The sequence below is a fragment of the Solanum pennellii genome, chromosome 4 (genome assembly GCF_001406875.1).
Source record: "Solanum pennellii chromosome 4, SPENNV200".
Lineage (NCBI taxonomy): Eukaryota > Viridiplantae > Streptophyta > Magnoliopsida > Solanales > Solanaceae > Solanum > Solanum pennellii.
Window position 1 is genome coordinate 5,601,401 of NC_028640.1, and position 18,903 is coordinate 5,620,303.

At 36.1% G+C, this 18,903-nt stretch overlaps 1 protein-coding gene across 1 annotated transcript; it reads right to left on the bottom strand.

Annotated features, from left to right (window-relative positions):
* Positions 1-12,115: 12,115 nt before the first annotated feature.
* Positions 12,116-18,455, bottom strand: LOC107016353. Its single transcript, XM_015216844.2, has 3 exons — positions 18,284-18,455; positions 17,317-17,875; positions 12,116-12,460 (listed from the first exon to the last, which is right to left on the bottom strand). The coding sequence occupies exons 2-3, from the start codon at positions 17,867-17,869 to the stop codon at positions 12,405-12,407; spliced, it is 609 nt and encodes a 202-aa protein (XP_015072330.1). The 5' UTR covers positions 17,870-17,875; positions 18,284-18,455; the 3' UTR covers positions 12,116-12,404.
* Between the last annotated feature and the right edge of the window lie 448 nt (positions 18,456-18,903).

Genomic DNA, 18,903 nt, shown 5'->3' on the forward strand with positions numbered 1-18,903 from the left:
AGCTTGGTCTCGAATAGAGGTTCTAGAGAGACTTTGTTTTGAGAGGGAAAGGTCTAGTTTGAAGAATGAAATCTAAATGGGGTTTTCATCTTTTTAACCAACTTAAAATACCTAAAAATAGACAAAATAACCGGTCATACCTTATTTGGAACGTATGGTGAATTTCCCAATTCACCCCTTAACTTGGCAACGTTGTAAGCAGTAAGTGCAGGTTCCAAACAATGTGCATGGTGACGGACCATCGATGGAACGATGGGGTCGTCTTTAAATCCATCTTTTTTTTTTACTGAGACACCACTTTTGGGAGCTTATCACTCACGCCTAAGTGTGGAGCAACGCCCCCAATCGATGGGACGTCAACCTGTCTAAGGGGCGTTGATTGCATGGACATCGATTGACACTGCCAAGGCACTATTCTGCCAGCTTTTGGGTCCTCCTCAAGGACCCTTCATGCCCGGACATTTAGACCCTAAATACGACCATATACATTTTAGGGTCTTCTCCTACTATTTTAGACACCAAATAACACGTAAAACATGCAAAGACACACTAGCACATATGTCACGCCCGGAGCCTACACCCTGGACTTGGCTAGCACTCAAAGACCATTGCTGACCCCCAAGCGAACACTTGACCTTTCTTACTTAACTCAGCGGAAGACTCAACTCAACTTAATAAAGAAATAAAACATGTTTAAAAGATATACTTCATGTAATATTTTGGCAAAAATGACATTTAAGTCTGAACAAGCAAAATAGACTCTAACTGAACTACTAATTGTCTACGAAGCCTCTAAACGTACTGGGATAGATGTTGGGACAGACCCCCCAACATCCTAAAAACAAACTAAACTAGTAAAGTAAATGAAAAGGATGTCCTCAAAAATGCAAGGAGACTCACCACTAACTCTGGAGCTCGATCTGAATCAATGAAGCGCTGCATGCTGATCCTAGTTATATGCGTCTGTATCATAAAATGATGCATGCCAACTAGCATCAGTACGTTAAATGCACGAATATGCGAGTTGGAATGCTAAACACAACTATAAAGCTTGAAATTGAGTAAGAATGAACTTGCCTTGGCTCTGCTCAACTCATAAGATAACAAATCCATATGAAGCAATAAGAACATATGGAATATATGTATATGAAACTGGTAAAACAGTTTAAACTCTTAGTTCATTAATAATGAAACAATAATAAACTCAACTTTACTTATTTATGAAAGTAATATAGTTTCTATGTGAGTTTCTCTAACCGACAGCCACCACTATGAGCGTAAGTTATGATACAACGTCTCGTCCACGCTGTCAAAATTGTCCTATACTTTGTCATCGCATAGGACATCCTTAACCTAGTAAATCCACTGGCTAAACTAACGTTATCATCTAAAAAGTATGGTACGTTTATACCTATGATTGCTACATGGTTTACATAGGGACTTGAGTCATCTGAACTCTTATCCCCACATCAGTGCTCAACACTACTCCCAAAACTTGTTTTAGCTCATATTTTTAATAAAACTGTCTTCCTTTGGGTTGAGATAATTTACTGAACCCTTTAGCTTTAAAAGCTCCTCTTTGAATCAATGTTCCCCTCTTTAGTTCAAAACTCTTTTGGAACTTCTTAGTTCCCTTTTAACTTAAATGTTAAATATTTATGAACCTTTAGGGAATACTTAGTCCCCCTTATAACTTTAGAGAAATGAACTCAACTCTTGCTCCTTACTTAACTTGAAACTTTAACTCTTAGGGAACATTCCCTTATAACTTTTGAGAATTTAACTCAACTCTTTTGTCTTTGCTCAAATTTAACTTGAGCATAAATCAAAGTTAAAATGATTGTTTAAGACACTTTAAAAACTTTAAGAAGTTACTTTGACTTGTTTCTTAACTTTTAAACTTGACTCTTAACTTCTTTGACTTGGATCTTAGGTTCTCATGAATTGAATTATGGATTCAATAATCATGATATCATGTTTAGGGATGATTTATTGATGTTTAGATGTACTTTAGAGTGTTGGAATCAACTAGGAATGATAGGTATATCACTTAGGAACTAGTACGAAAAGATATGGAAAGAACGGGGTCTCCAGGGGGTCTTGGCGCTCTGAGAGGGGCAGGAAACACGCTCTTGTCAGATAGACCATAGTCTAGGGTGTTCTGAGAGGCGCGCCGCACCAAGGACTGTCAGACAGAGCCTGCCCTAATTAGGCTCTAGCAGGTGCGACTCCCCAAGGGTTATTTGACGGGACCTTCGACTTATATTATCCGTTTTTCATATCTAAACCACCTAAATTCCATGGATCCCATCCCAAACACTTAGTATCCCTAAATACATCATTACCCAATATATGAGACCCGAAAATAATTCAGAAACATGAATTAAACCTACTAGAGATCAACTACATTTAAACCAACAAGAACTTCACAACTTTCCATCAAGAACTTCAAGATTTTCATCCAAATAAACTCTAATTTTCTGCATTGAATAAAATTCGGGAATGGGTGAAAGTACCCAACACTGAATGATCTCACATACCTCTATAGGGATCACCCCGGCGAAATCTACGCAACGATCTTGGAGTTCTTGAATGATTCTTGATCTTCCTCTTCTTTACTCTTTTCTCCCAAGCCCTAAGCGTTCTAAATGATTGTAAAATTGATTTTGGACTTGGTCTTTACCCCTAAATAACCCTTAAAACGAATTAGTCAATACTAGGGTGAAAATACAACTTTGCCCTTGCTAAAATCCGAATTGGACTTTCCTCAGTTCAACAACCCAACTTCCGAAAGGCATATCTCCCTCATACGACATCGGATTTGTGCAAACTCGGATCCTTTGGAAAGATCTACCCAAGGGATTTTCAACCATATAAAGAAATCATCCAAACTCCTCCTGAGCTTGGAGTTATGGCCATTTGAAAATGACCAAAACTTACTTTTGAAAGCTGGAAATTTTCCAGATTTCCCTACTTAATTTCCAAATTTTTTATTATTGGTTTCTTAGCTTATTCTTAGGTGTTTCAAGTTACGAGATGTTACAATATCTCCCCCTTGGTAACATTTGTCCTCGAATGAGAACTCCTTCACTAAGTTAAGGGTAGTAAGACTTTTTATTTCTTAACAAACAAAAGCAAGTAATAACATGCTTACACATAGTCTTATAAAGTGCTAAGAAGAGAATTTAGTACCTTGATCTGCATTTTCTCCGGATTCAAAGAGATGTGGACATCTCCTCTTCATCTCTTCCTCAGCTTCCCAAGTCGCTTCTTCAACGAATTGGTTCCTCCAAAGGACCTTGATTGAAGCAACTTCTTTTGTCCTCAACTTGCAATCTTGACGATCCAAAATCTGAACCAGGACTTCTCCATAGGATAGGTTATCCTTAATCCCAACATTCTCTGTTGGTACTATGAATGAAGAATCACCCAAGCACTTCTTCAACATAGAAATATGGAATATCGGATGAACGACTTCTAACTCTTGGGGTAGCTTCAACTCATAAGCCACATTGCCCACTCTCTTGAAGATTCTATAAGGTCCAATATATAGGGGACTAAGTTTCCCCTTGTTACCAAACCTCATCATACCCTTCATGGGTGAAACCTTAAGATATACCCAATTATCCACCTCAAACTCTAATGGCCTCTTCCTAATATCTGTGTAGGACTTTTGGCGACTTTGTGTCATTTCAATCTTCCTTGAATTATTTTCACCTTCTTCATCGCTTGGTGAACTAGATCTAGTTCCTATAAACCCTGCTTCACCAACTTTGAACCACCCAATAGGAGATATGCATCTTCTCCCATAAAGAGCTTCATAAGGAGCCATTTGGATGCTCGAATGGTAACTGTTGTTGTAAGCGAACTCAATGAGAGGTATGTGATCATCCCAATTCCCTTTGAAGTCGATCACACAAGCTATCAGCATATCTCTTGAGGTATGTATAGTACGCTCTGCTTGTCCATCCGTCTGAGGATTAAAGCAGTGCTTAAGTTCACCTTTGAACCCAAATTTTTTTGGAAAGACTTCAGAACTGTGCAGTAAACTGAGCACTTCTATCTGAAATAATAGAGACTTAAACTCCATGAAGTCTTTCCACTTCTTGAAGGTACAACTTAGCATAATCGTCGGCCGAATAAGTAGTCTTTACAGGCAATAAATGGGCTGACTTTATTATTATGTCAAAAATCACCCAAATAGAATAACTGCCTTCGAGATCTTGGAAAGCCCGTGATGAAGTCCATATTAATCATCTCCCACTTCCATTTTGGAAGTTCTATATTCTGAGTCAAACCTCCAAGCCTTTGGTGCTCCATTTTCACTTGCTAACAATTTGAATACTTGACAACAAACTCATCAATACTTTCTTCATGCCTTCCCACCAATATACCTCTCTCAAATCGCGTCACATCTTTGTGGAACCCAGATGAATGGAATATCTAGAGTTATGAGCCTCCTCCAAGATCCCCCCTTGGAGTCCATCCACCTTAGGTACACATAATCTGTCTTGGTGCTTCAGTACCCCATCTCCCCCTTGTTCAAAAGCCAATACTCTTTGGTTATGGACACTTGCCTTCAAATCAAGCAAAATAGGGTATTGGTCTTGCTTTTCTTTTACCTCTATCACTAATGATGACTCAGCCCCATTGGTCACTACTATTTCTCATTCTGTGGAATCTATAAGTTTGACTCTCAAACGTGCAAGTCTATGCATATTTTTAGATAATTACCTCTTTTCTTCTAGAACATGGGCAGAACTACGCATGGACAACCTGCTTAAGGCATCAGCAACCACATTAGCCTTACCTGGGTGATAAAAATACTCATATCATAATCCTTGAGTAATTCTAACCACCTCCTTCGTCTAAGATTTAGATATTTCTGAGTGAATAAATATTGGAGGCTCTTGTGATCAGTGAATATATCCACATGAACACCATAAAAATAGTGACGCCATATCTTCAAAGTAAAAACTAGAGCAGTCAATTCCTAGTCATGCGTTGGATAATTCTTCTCATGAACCTTTAACTGTCTAGAGGACTAAGCTATAACCTTGCCATTCTGCATCAATACACAGCCCAAGACAATTCTTGATGCATCACAATACACCACAAAACCTTGAGTACCCTCTGGTAAGGTCAAAACTGGAGCGGTACTCAGTCTCTTTTTCATCTCTTGAAAGCTTTTCTCACAAGCTTCACACCATTGAAACTTGACTGTCTTCTGAGTTATCTTGGTCAAAGGAGAAGAGATAAATGATAATCCTTCAACAAATGTCCTATAATCCCTTCACCAGAAACAATATGGACTAAGAATGCCACAGACTTAAGCCAAAACTCACACTTGGAGAACTTGACATATAGTTCTTTATCTCTCAAAGTCTGAAGAACAATCTTGAGGTGACTAGCATGATCTTCTTCATTCCTTGAATAAACCATTATGTCATCAATGAAGACGATGACAAGAAGATCTAAATAATGTTTGAAGACTTTGTTCATAAGATCCATAAATGTTGCAGGTGCATTTGTCAAACCAAAAGACATAACCAAAAATTCATAATGCCCATACCTTGTCCTAAAATCTATCTTTTAAATGTCGTATTCCCTTACTTTCAACTGATAATAGCCTGATTTGAAATCAATCTTGGAAAAGCAAGAAGCACCCTGAAGTTGATCGAAAAGATCATCTATCCTTGGAAGAGGATATTTATTCTTGAAGGTCATCTTATTCAACTGACGGTAATCTATACACATCCTAAGTGACCTATCCTTCTTCCTAACAAACAGGACCGGAGCGCCACAAGGTGAGACACTTGGTCGAATAAAGTCTTTATCTAACAATATTTCAATTGCTCCTTTAGATCTTTTAACTCTGCTGGTGCCATTCTATATGGCGAATTAGAGATAGGACGAGTATCTGGGATGATGTCTATACCAAAGTCTATCTATATTTCGGGAGGGACTCCGGGTAGATCATCAGGAAAAACTTCTGGAAACTCACTAACTATAAGAACTTATTGAAGGGAAGGTACCTCAACAATTGAGCCAACACCCCTTAGAACTAACTTCCTCGCCTTAAGGTACGAAATGAAATGACCTTTAGGCACTGCTGAACTACTAGTCTACTCCATAACTAGCTCATTAGGAATTTGAAACTTGGCAACTCGAATTCTGCAATCTATTGATGCATAACAGGCATGGAGCCAGTCTATACCTAGAATGACATCAAAATCTATCATGTCTAACTCTACTAAATCAGTCATGTTACTCTTATGATTGATGGAAACATGACAATCACCATAGATTCTTTCTGCTAAAATAAACTCCCCAACAGGTGTAGAAACACAAATGGGTTCACAAAGCTTTTCAGAACGAGTTTGAAACTGATTTGAAACATAAGGAGTTACAAAGGATAAACTTGCTCCTGGGTCTAACAAAGCATAAACATCAAAAGTAAAGACTATGATCATACCCATAACAACATCTGGAGAGTTCTCGTGCTCTTGATGGCTAGTGATTACATAAACATGGTTTGCCCCTCCGCCGATACCAAAAGTAGATACTCTAGGTGCAACCCTATCTTGTGGAGGAACTGAGGAAGTTTGAGTTGTTTTGCCCGGATTTACACCACCTTACTTATTCTTGAGGCACTCTCTCATGAAGTGACCCTCTTGACCACATTTAAAACAATCTAACTGGATATTTTGACAATCTCATGTGTGTTTCTACCATACTTAGTACATGTAGGAGACCTACTTCCTCCTTGTGCCATACTACCTTGAGACTGAGCTGGTCTCGCCTTGAAGTGCTGTGAATTCTGGCCATTATACTTACCTCGGTTTGTGGGTACAGGTGCACTAGCAGATGATGATGCATCCCCTTTGATTTCTGAAATTGTGGTCGACTCGAACCACCCTTTTGTTGACCAGATTCATTCCCATTCTTCGCTTTCTTGTTTCGATATTCCTCTCTGTCCCTCAACTTCTTCTCTTCAACTTGTTGGACATAGACCATAAGTACGGATATGTCCATGTCACCAATCAACATTGAGCCCCTATCCTCTTTGCTTGAAGCACGACCCAAACCAGCAACAAACAAGATCATCCTCCTCCTCGTGTCTTTCACTATCTCCAAAGCATAGCGAGATAGTTGGGTAAACTTTAAACTGTACTCATGAACACTCAGGAGTCCTGTTTCAAAGTGAGAAACTCCCGTACCTTCGCTTTCTTAAGTTATCGAGGAAAGAACCTCCCTAAGAAGTCTTCTTTGAAGCAAGCCCAACTTGGATGTGGTGCACCCTCAGCTCTACCATCCTTCTATTAATCAAACCAGTTTCTAGCCACATTCTTCAGTTGATATGCATTACCTCAAACACTTTCTTCAACTCTTCCACAAAGTTTTCCGGATCCTCAGTAGTGCTTGATCCAGTGAAACTAGGAGGATTCATTCTCTGAAACTCACGAACCCTCGAGGTGTCAGCCCCTTCTTGTCGAGCTTCTCTTTGTTGCCCGACGTGGTTGGTTACTACTTGACTTAACATCCGGATAGCTTTCCAAAATTTGACATTTGTAACCTCTTTTTGGGGTTGCACATCCTGTGTATTTGGGACCCCTTGTTCCTCAATATTTCTTCGGGTTGGTCGACCTCTGACTGCTCTTTGTGGAGGCATGATGAATCTGAAATTACGCGTAAGAACGAATTAGAGAGAGACTTTTAGAGATAAACTCTAACGCACGAAAAGGAATATGAAGAAGTGAGATTTTTCCTAAATGTTGTAGCATTCTAATCATAGATGTGGTGCGCTTCACACCAATAACTAAGACTCAACGGACATGGCTTCATAGACTCCCTATGACTCTTCAAATTTGTGTTCTGATACTAAGATTGTCACTCCCGGAGCCTAAACCCTAGACGTGGCTGCACACGAAGACCATTGTTGGCCCACAAGCAAACCTTTGGTCTGAATTACTTAACTCAGCGGAAGACTCAACTCAACTTAATCAAGAAATAAAATATGTCGAAAAGAAATACTTCATGTAATATTCTGGCCAAAATAGTGTTTAAGTCTCAACAAGCAAAATAGACTCCAACTCAACTAATAACTGTCTATGAAGCCTCTAAACTAACTGGGATAGATGTTAGGACAAACCCCACAACATCCTAAAAACAAACTAAACTAGTAAAGCAAATGAAAAGGATGTCCTCCGAAATGCAAGGAGGCTCACCACTGACTTTGGAACTTGATTTTGCATCAACAAAGCGCTGCGTGCTGATCCTAGGTACATGCGTCTGCATCATAAAACGATGCAGGCCAACTGACATCAGTACATTGAATGTACAAGTATGCGACTTGGAATGCTAAACACAACTATAAAGCTTGAAATGGAGTAAGAATGAACTTACCTTGGCTCTCTCAACACATAAGATAACAACTCCATATGAAGCAATAAGAACATATGCAATATATACACATAAAACTGGTAAAATAGTTTGAACTCTTAGTTCATTAATAATGAAACAATAATAAAATTAACTTTACTTATATATGAAAGTAATGTAGTTTTTGTGGGAGTTTCTCTAACCGACAACCACCACTTTGAGCCTAAGTGATAATACAGCGTCTCGTCCACGCTGCCAGAATTTTCCTATACTTTTCCATCGCATAGGACATCCTCAACCTAGTGGATCCACTGGCTAAACTCATGTAATCATATAAAAAGTATGACACATTAATACCCATGATGGCTACATGGTTTACATGGGGACTTGAGTTATCTGAACTCTCATCCCTACATCGGTGCTCAACACTACTCCCAAAACTTTATTTAGCTCATACTTTTAATAAAACTTCCTTCCTTTGGGTTGAGATAATTTACTGAACCCTTTAGCTTTAAAAGCTCCTCTTGGAATCAATGTTCCCCTCTTTAGTTTAAAACTCTTTTGGAACTTCTTAGTTCCCTTTTAACTAAAATCTGAAACATTTATCAACCTTTAGGGAATACTTAGTCCCCCTTATAACTTTAGAGAAATGAACTCAACTCTTGCTTTTTACTTAACTTGAAACTTTAACTCTTAGGAAATACTTAGTTCCCTTATAACTTTTGAGAATTTAACTCAACTCTTTTCTCTTTGCTCAACTTGTAACTTGAGCCTTAAATCAAAGTTGAAATGATTGTTTAAGACTCTTTGAAAACTTTAAGAACTCATTTTTACTTGTTTCGTAACTTTTAAACTTGACTCTTAACTTCTTTAACTTTGATCTTAGCTTACATTGAATTGAATTATGGATTCAAGGATCATGATCTCATGTTTGGGGATGATTTCATGATGTTTAGATGTACTTTACAGTGTTGGAATAAACTTGGAATGAAAGGTACATCACTTAGGAACTAGTACGAAAAGATAGGGAAAGAACGGGGTCTCCAAGGGGTTTTGGCACTCTGAGAAGCGCGGGGCGCTAAGGCCTGTCGGACAGACTCTGGTCTGGGGCACTCTAAGAGGCGCGCCGCGCCAGGGCCTGTCAGAAAGATCCTGCCCTGAGGGGGCTCTGGCAGGCGCGAAGCCTCAAGGGTTATCTGACAGGACATTCGACTTTTCTTCTCCGTTTTTCATCTCTAAACCTCCTAAACTGCCCTGGATCCACCCCAAACACTTAGGATCCCTAAATACCTCATTACCCAATATATTAGACCCGAAAACATTACGGAAACATGAATCAAACATACAAGAGATCAACTAAAATTCAACCAACAAGAACTTCAAAACTTTCCATCAAGAACTTCAAGATTTTCATTCAAATAAACTCTAATTTTCTTTATGGAATCAAATTGAGGTATGGGTGAAAGGACCCAACACCGAATGATCTCACATACCTCGATAGGGATCACCCCAAATGAAATCCACGCAATGATTTTGGAGTTCTTGAACAATTCTTGATCTTCCTCTTCTTTCCTCTTTTCTCCCAAGCCCTATGTGTTCTAAATTATGGCAAAACTAATTTGGGACTTGATCTTCACCCCTAAATAACCCTTAAAACGAATTAGGCAATACTAGGGTGAAAAGACAACTTTTCTCTTACTAAAATCCGGATTGGCCATTCCTCAGTCTAACAACCCAACTTTCGAAAGGCATATCTCCCTCATACAACATCGGATTTGTGCAAACTCGGTGTCGTTGGAAAGATCTCCCCTAGTGCTTTCCAACCATATAAATAACTCATCCAAACTTCTCTTAATCTGGGAGTTATTGCCGTTTGAAAATGACCAAAACTTACTTTTGAAAGCTATGAATTTTCCAATTTCCCTACTTAATTCCAAAAATGTTTAGCTTATTCTTAGATGTTTCGAGTTACAATACGTTACAACATAACACGACTAGTTTCCAAACGTCTAGGTCGGTCTTGGACGTTTGACTTCTAAACCTTTTCAAATTAACTATACAAGTTGTGACACACTTCATTAACATGTTATTAACTCATTAAGGTACATGTGAGGCTCTAGATAACTTAGTTCATTTTTAGGGGCTTACAGTTGTCCCGGAGAGTCATCGTCTTCAAAGGAGGAAAAAATTGCACATTAAATGGGCGGTAATCAACTCCTCCCACGAAGTGATTGAGTCACATGGCAATTCAGCCAACCATTTGCATGCTTCTACCATGAAAGAGAACTGGAACAACCTCAACCGGACCAATTATTGGGAAATGTTCTTGAATGAGCACGGTTCGCATACATCTACAAAATTTCTAATATACTCATGGGGATCCTCATGAGCTGACCCACTAAAAAGTCCTTTTAGTTGCAAGAGTTTCAACATAGTGCTCATGATATGGAACAATGCATTCCCTTCGACCGGAAGTAAGCGAATGACATCAATACCGCCCATGATATGAGGGTCATTAACATCGTTGAGGTTTCCGATGCCATCTTGATGGCGTACTTGACTGCCGTTGCTACCGTTTACACTCATATTTCCTACTGCAACATACAAACAGGCAAACCAAAACTAAAAGTTAAGTTAGTTCAACTATGACTAACAAGAACAAAATTCAACGTAACTAAAATTTCTCAAATAAGACCACACCCCGGCAGGGGCACCATTTTGAGAGTTTCACGATTCATCAAAACACTACTTCCAGTTCGAGTTCCAACAATCTTGAGTAGTAATATACTCAATCAAGTATTTGGATTATTCTCACATGGAGTGGTTTCAAGAATTAATAGACAAATACAAATTAGTTCAAGTTAGCCATAGCTAAAAGACATTAGTGAATGAAAGCATAAAAAATTCAAGTGGTGACACAAGTATCAATTATCAAAGACGGTTTTGCAACTAACTATCAACTAAAACATCAAAAATAGAGATATGAATATGGAGACGGGATTCTTGGAATGTGATACGAATATGGGATAAAATAAATAATTGGGTACATGCTATTGATAGTAAATCGCTGTAAATTTGTAACTAGGCTAGACTTTAGTGGGGTAAATTCTCTCTCTAGCAATTTACCCTGAATCAATTATGCCCAGTCCTCGCCTTAGCCCATTCACTCTCTCGAGCTGAATGTGTGGGGTTTAGGTCTCACTCTCTCGAGCTGAACCCATGACAATCCAATAACCACCGACTATCAATTAAGTAGTTTTGGTCTTAAGACCTCTCTCTCGAGCAAGCCAAAGACACGAAGATGAAATCAATATTTGCAACTATAATCCCATTAAGTTCATACACAACTACAGAATGACATCACATTTAAACAACAAATTAACTATTAATTAGCAAGACCCAACATTAAATTAAACCCATATTCACATAATCACATCCCAAGAATTGGGGTTTTAGCTAGACATAGTAAAGAGAAAGAAAATCGATATAGAAAAGTGTTTCCATCAATTTGATACGATAGAAAATGTCTTTATACAAGTCAAAGATAAAGATTCTTCAATACCCACTTCCAATTTCTTAGAGTTGAAACCTTCAAATCTTCAAATCTCAAGAACATTGTCTCCCAAAAACTCTAAAAACTAAAACTAGAATTATGAAAAATCTATCTTGTTGCACACAATCTGAATACAAAAATCCAAGTATTTATAGTTTTTTGAAAATTTGTGCTACGAAATATCACTCGGCGCAGTTAGTCGGGATCACTGATTAACTCGGCGATCCTCCCTTTGGTATATTCCATCGCCATCTTGCTTTATCCTTCAGCATCTTCGCTTTCTGGATCGGGCGATATAGTACTGCTTCACGGAACTGCTTGGCGAAACGCCGACTGCTTCTTTTCACCGCCGACTTGATCCTTTCCTTGAGGGCTCAGCATACTGGAGCATTAGGCAAGAATAAGGTCATTTGACTACTCGTCTAATGGATTAGGCGATCCTGAGGCCTTCTTTTCTTCGTTCTTTCAGTTATCTTGCTTCTTTTTGTTTAATTGTGTCCATGCTTTTACTCCAAGTCCAAATACCTGAAACTTAAGGTTTTTCATCAATTACTGAGACAAAATATGCATCGAGGACACTAAATCTATCAAAATATTTTCCTAAATGAGTTTAAATCGTGGACTCATCAGTATCACACTCACTTTGACATGTGAGCAAAAAGCTAAGTGTCAAAAAAAATGACACAATGGACCATACATGAGGTGTCATAAGTCAATTGAGATGTCCAAGTGAAACTTACTGCCAACTTTAAGGGATCATCGAAAGATTTGACCTTTTTTAATACACAAGGCAACCTTATTGGGTACACACAATACTATATCAGATCAATAGTGCTTCCTAAACAAGGTATCTTATTGTCCTACTTATTTGTGTGTTTGATAGAAAATGCCCAGTATGTATTTTGGTTTTAAAGAGAGAAATTAGGTTGTTAGCGATTAGTGAAGTGGTGTTATTAGTTAGGCTTTATTTTTAAATTAGATGTATTTAAGTAATTTAATTTTCAAGTTTGTGAGTTCATGCTTTAGATCTATATTAGCCTAAATTTATACTTATATAAATGCATTTAGAACAATATTTGCCAATAATTTAAAATATAAGTAAGAAAATTGTTTATTTTCAAAAATAAACACACACAACCAATGGTAGTTTCCAATTCCATTTTTCCCCATCATTGCTTACATAGTCAAATCACATCATGCTTAGATATAATGATTATATTAATATGTGTTTGCAATAAAGAAAAATGCTACACAATTATTTGATCTACTCACTTTTTTTTTTTAATTTATGAAAGTCAAAACCAATTAACTGACCAGAATAATTAAAAAAAAATTAATCCAAATTTACATGGACCAAACTCAATAAATGCATATATGTCTACGCGATCATAGATATAAATAAGCCAAAAATATTTCTAACAATTTCCGAAAGAGCGTTCAATTCATTATTTGAATCATTCGTCATTAAAATGTTTCGAAATTATAATTCTAAAATAAATAAAATAAATCAAAAACTCAATGAGATATTCATAATTAATTTATACCATTTGGTCAACAACACAATTTAATTTTGAAACAAATTTATAACCTTAATCCGACACCATATAAAATTAATTCCAAACTTAAATTCCAAAGTATTCATCACGAGCTTTTAATAATTAATATACCAGCAAAAATAGGGTGTCAAAATTTATATTAAAAAAATTAAAAATGATGAGTTGTTATGAAAGTGATATCCAACCCTTCCATGTTCAATTGATCTACAATTAATAATACTAAACTAATCTAGTTGACCTACATATAGCAGACGTTAATAACTTTTATGGAAGAGTGTCATATGAGATAAAAAATGCATTTATAATTAATCATGGTTAAATAAAATGTGAGAATACAGATATCAAATATATGTATATATTTATTTAGTGTAAAGAACTGAACAAAGAGAACTTGTGGAATTATAATAAAAGAGACATCTAGTATAATAAAAAGTCGAACGAAATGTGAGAGTGACGAGTAAAATGGGAAAGAGGAGACATCTAGTATAATAAAAAGTTGAACGAAATGTAAGAGTGACGAGTAAAATGGGAGAGAGGCGAAATATATAAATATATATATATATATATATATATATAAGGTGATGCTCTAGCATTATGTTATATATGCTATGAAAAGTTTTAAATTTTCCGCTAAATTTGAATGACAGTGCGATGAATGATGTCTATGGGCTTGTATAAAAGACCCCCGAGTCGTGACAACAACATCCAAAACTTTAAGCGTTTGGAGGGCGAGCCAATTCATTAGCATTGGTTGCGATTCAAGAAGTTGGTGTTATAATTCCCAACTCATGGCTTGCTTGACAACGTCTTGCTACAGTATTTTTACCAGAGCCTTGACTCGATAAACAAGGGTGTTGCTGACCAACTTTCTTTGAAGGGTTTAATGCAACAACCTAATGTGATAGCGACACATCTCCTGGATGGCATGACCAAAATCAATAGGTCCTGGTATACCCGTGAAGATCAGGTATCTCCTCTCTCATTTAAACTAACCAAGGAGTAGATGGAGAAAGATCAAGAGAGGGACTAGAACATGGCCGAGGTCATAACAGAACTTGATACTTTCTCTAAAAATGTCATGGGAGCTGGTGCTCGAGGTGTCAATGTTGTGGGTGTCGGGTGGGCTACTACGGATGAATTCAAATTTGAGGCCTTGTACAATATAGAGGTAAATTTTCTAGAAAACCAAGGCGGTGGTTGTAATTTAAATTACCTGAGGCAGGCAGGGGCATAGCTACCCTTTGGCTAGGGTGTCCAATTGGACACCCTTCATCAGAAAATTACATTGTATTCATAAGCAAAATAATAATTTAAATGGTTAAATAACATATTTTGGACACCCTTGAAAAACAATAAATTTTTCTAGCTTAGTGGTTTCAGTCGTTCAACTCTTACTAAGCTCTTTGCAACTTGCAGTGTGCGGGTTCGAATCCCGTTATTTGACTTTAGTTTTTTTCTATTCATTAAAAATTTAAAAATAAAATTTAAAAGTAATTATTAATTTAAAGTTAATAAGCAAATCCTATTTATTTGTTCCATAAAGCTACTAAAAGTGAAAATACTTTATATATATTCTTTTTTAATATAACCCGTTTGTTTCTATTCTTTATTTTTATTTCTCGTTGTTGGTCATAGAGGTTTATGAAATTTGAAGCAAAAAAGTGATTTCACTCTAAACTGAAATATCTCTCCTTTTCTTTGTTGTTTCACTTCCTATCAGATAAACGTAAACATTAAAGCTAAATATTATGTAGTTTGATTTTAAAAATTTTGGTATATCTAAATTTTAAAAAATTATCATTAATGTTATGTTGTTTGATTTACAAAATTTAAGTTCATCCAGTTTTTAAATTATTTTTACGAGCTATGAGATTTTTGGACACCCTTTATAAAATTTTTGGCTATGCCACTGGAGGAAGGGTGGTAGCTAAGGTTGAAATAGAGATGAATGATGGAAATATTGAGATCGTGAATTGAGGGACCGATACACCAATTGAAAAAAATTGGGAAAAAGATAGGTATGTGCCTCCCCAGAACATCAAAAGCCAAAGGATTCGGATGGTCGCAGGTATGAGGATATGCTCTCGCGTATCCTCAACAAAGTTGAGGGTCAAACAATATTTTGAAAGAAATAAAAGAAGATGTGCCGACCCTCAGGCGTCAAATTCCATTCCATTTCAATCAAGCAGTTAAAAATGCAAATTGGCCAGATTTTGTCGCATGTGAATCCGAGATAACAAAGGGGGTTGCCTACTGACACTATTTCAAATATTAAAACTGAGATTTGATGGTGGATTTGCATCGTGACATGACGTTAACTAAGGCGTTGTTTGGGAGGCAACCCACAACCCTCTTTATTGCTTTATTTTTCTTTTAAAAATAATGGTGTGTTGGTTGTGCAGGATGAAGTGAGGAAAACATTTGAAAAGAAAGAGGTGGTCAGAGAAAGCTTCAGTTGGCGAATCGCTGCAAAAGTTGGTGTGCCCGACCTAGACGGCGGTTAGACTCAAGACAACTTTAAATTGAAGTCTGTAAAACTAAGTGAGCCCCAGAAATCATTGGCAAATCGTCAACCAGGTCAACGATCTTGATCTTGACCCCCATTTGGATCCCTAGATTTACTGATGGTCCTGTAAAAATTCTAAGGAATCTACACCCATCTGATGATTTATGCAATGCGACACGATCGATTGGAAGAGGTTTGACAAGAATGTCATACACGCGGAAATGACAACGACATAATATGCTACAAAACAAGTGGTTATTCCAAAAATACCATTATTCTAAAGCTTCAGCGCCAAGATGTCGGTGGCGTTAATAACAAACACTGAAAAAGACGTATGTATACTACTCCAGAATTATACGAAACTCAAACTTATCATACATATGCAATGCACGTGTAGTAAATCTAGACACAAATTATATGTTTTTATTCATGTTGAGATTAATTAGACTTAGTCTTAACTAATTATATATAATGGGAAAAAGGTCAAATATGCTCCTAAACTATTCGAAAAGGTCTAGATATACCCCCGTTTAAAGTTTGGCTCGCTCATGTCCTCGTCGTCTAACTTTTGGTCCAAATATGCCCTTATGGGCGTTAGTTGGTATGCTGGGCATATCCAACTCATTTTTCATTTCTTTAAATGACACGTGAAATTGCCATGTCATTTTGACCTTACCAGATGACATTTATATGAAAATAGAAAGGGATTTAGACCCATCAACAACTAACTGACCCATAATTAAATCCCCGTTTTATTTAAACTATTTGCCCTGTTTTTAAAATTTTTGTTTAATTTTATTTTTTCAGTAAATCCAGAAAATGAGTAATCGATTAATATAAAATAGGGGGAAAATATAAAATTAAATCCAAAAATTCACAAATAAATATAGTAACCTTAAATCCAATAATTTTAATAATTTTTTTAAATTTTAATTTTTTTGGGTAAATCTCAAATATGAGTTATTGATTAATATAATATATGAAAAGTATGAAAAAAATATTAAATTAAACGCCAAAAATTCACAAATAAATATAGTAACCTGTAGTTCTATAATTTTTTTAAATTTTTATTTTTCTATAAATTCGGAAAATTAGTAATTTATTAATATAAAAAGGAAAAATATGAAAATAAAGATATAAAATTTACGCAAAAAATTCACAAATAAATATAGCAACCTTAAATTCAATAATTTCATGAAGGAGGAGTTGGAGCAACTTTTTCAAATCATAGTTGTTTGACACAGTAATCCAACCACGAATATGAAAGATCCTCTTAATATAGTTATCGAATAATATAGTTTTGGTAAAAGTTGTCTTACCTATGCCCGCCATCCCTACAACAGAAACCACTTGCAGTTTATTTGCTCCTGAGCTTTTGGTAAGTCTTTCAACCATATTTTCTCTTTCTTCATTGTACCCTTCCATAACGTTCTCACGGATTGAATCATCTAATCGTGGAGAAACGTCACTATTTTCATCAGCTTTTTCTTGACAATTAATATTGTTTATGATCAGCTCTTCATTGACAGAATGAGTTACTTGTATAACATGTTGAGAGACCTTATCAAACTTCGCACGACAACATTTATCATCATCATCATTCAGCCCAACAATAAGTTGTTTCATTAGTGATTCAACTTCATCTTCTGCATCAACTGCAACATCTTTGATTATTCCTTGCAAATCCTTGCTAATAATTGGTTCTTCGCCATCACATTTGCCAATTAGAGACACTTGCAGAGTGCCAAACATCTCATCGAGTGATTCCAGTTGTTGCTTATGAACCTCTTCTACGCCTACTAATAAGTTGGAACGTAAAAGCTTGTCTATGGTTCCCAACACAGAAGTTAGTGCAGCGTAAGTAGCCGCCATCTCTACCTATATACACACAAGTTTCACAAATATTAGCAATTGGAAGTATATATATCATATTTCAGATATAGTTGTTAGATTTCACATCAACATACGATAAATATTACTGTTGAATTGTGATTTGAGTATGAAATTCGTCTTCTTTAATGATTTATGTACAATTCATTACACCCAATTCATCACTTGTCTTAGAATTTCAATATTCAAACTTGTAAACTTTGATAGTGTCTAGAAAACATATATGAAAAGGGGAAAATGGACATCACAAAATTTGATAATTTTTACAACTTGGAGGTTTTCGTGCTTATAAAAAAATGTAATTTTAAATGATTAAACAAATTACGCCGTTCAAACAAAACTTCAACTTCAAATCAATCTGATATGAAACAAGCCCCTAATAGCTAAAGAACTTACGAGAATGAACTTTCACCTTGTTAGGAAGGATTCGATTCACCTTGCAGATGGTAGATGCTTCTTCTTCTTTCCTTGTGTTGAAAAATTGAAAATGAAGCAATATTTGCAGTAAGTTGACTCTTAAAATGAGAGACAAGTCTACATATGTTAAAAGGGTGAAATAAGAATTAAGGGTTCATTTCATGTAAATGTTTATCGAGTTTGGTCCATATAAATTCAGATTAAATTTTAAATTATTCTGATTTTAAAAAATAGACTAATATTGACCGTACAAAACTACAAATTAAATCAAAGACTAGATCAAATAATTGTAGAGCAGTTTTTATTGCCACACATATTAAGATATTCATTACACCTAATCATGATGTAATTTGGTTAGGTAAAGAATGATGTAATTGATAAAAAGAAAAGTGGAATTGGAAATAACAAAAGAAGGAAAAATATATATAATATATATTGAGGGAAAGGGACTTGAAATGCTTCTGTATTTCCAGTGCCATAATATTTGTCTACATATTTTCATTGATATAGACGAAGGGAAATAGTTTAAGATATCTTTTAATTTTTCTATTTGGAATTTTCGTGTTATAAAAATGGCTAACAAATATTTCTATCATTAT

Bases quoted from the DNA above. Each gene is read 5' to 3' on its own strand.
- LOC107016353 (XM_015216844.2), bottom strand. From the start codon at position 17,869: ATGGCGGCTACTTACGCTGCACTAACTTCTGTGTTGGGAACCATAGAC. The intron at 12,461-17,316 runs GTAAGACAACTT...CTTAAGTTTCAG, and splicing joins TGTAGGGATGGCGGGCATAG to GTATTTGGACTTGGAGTAAA.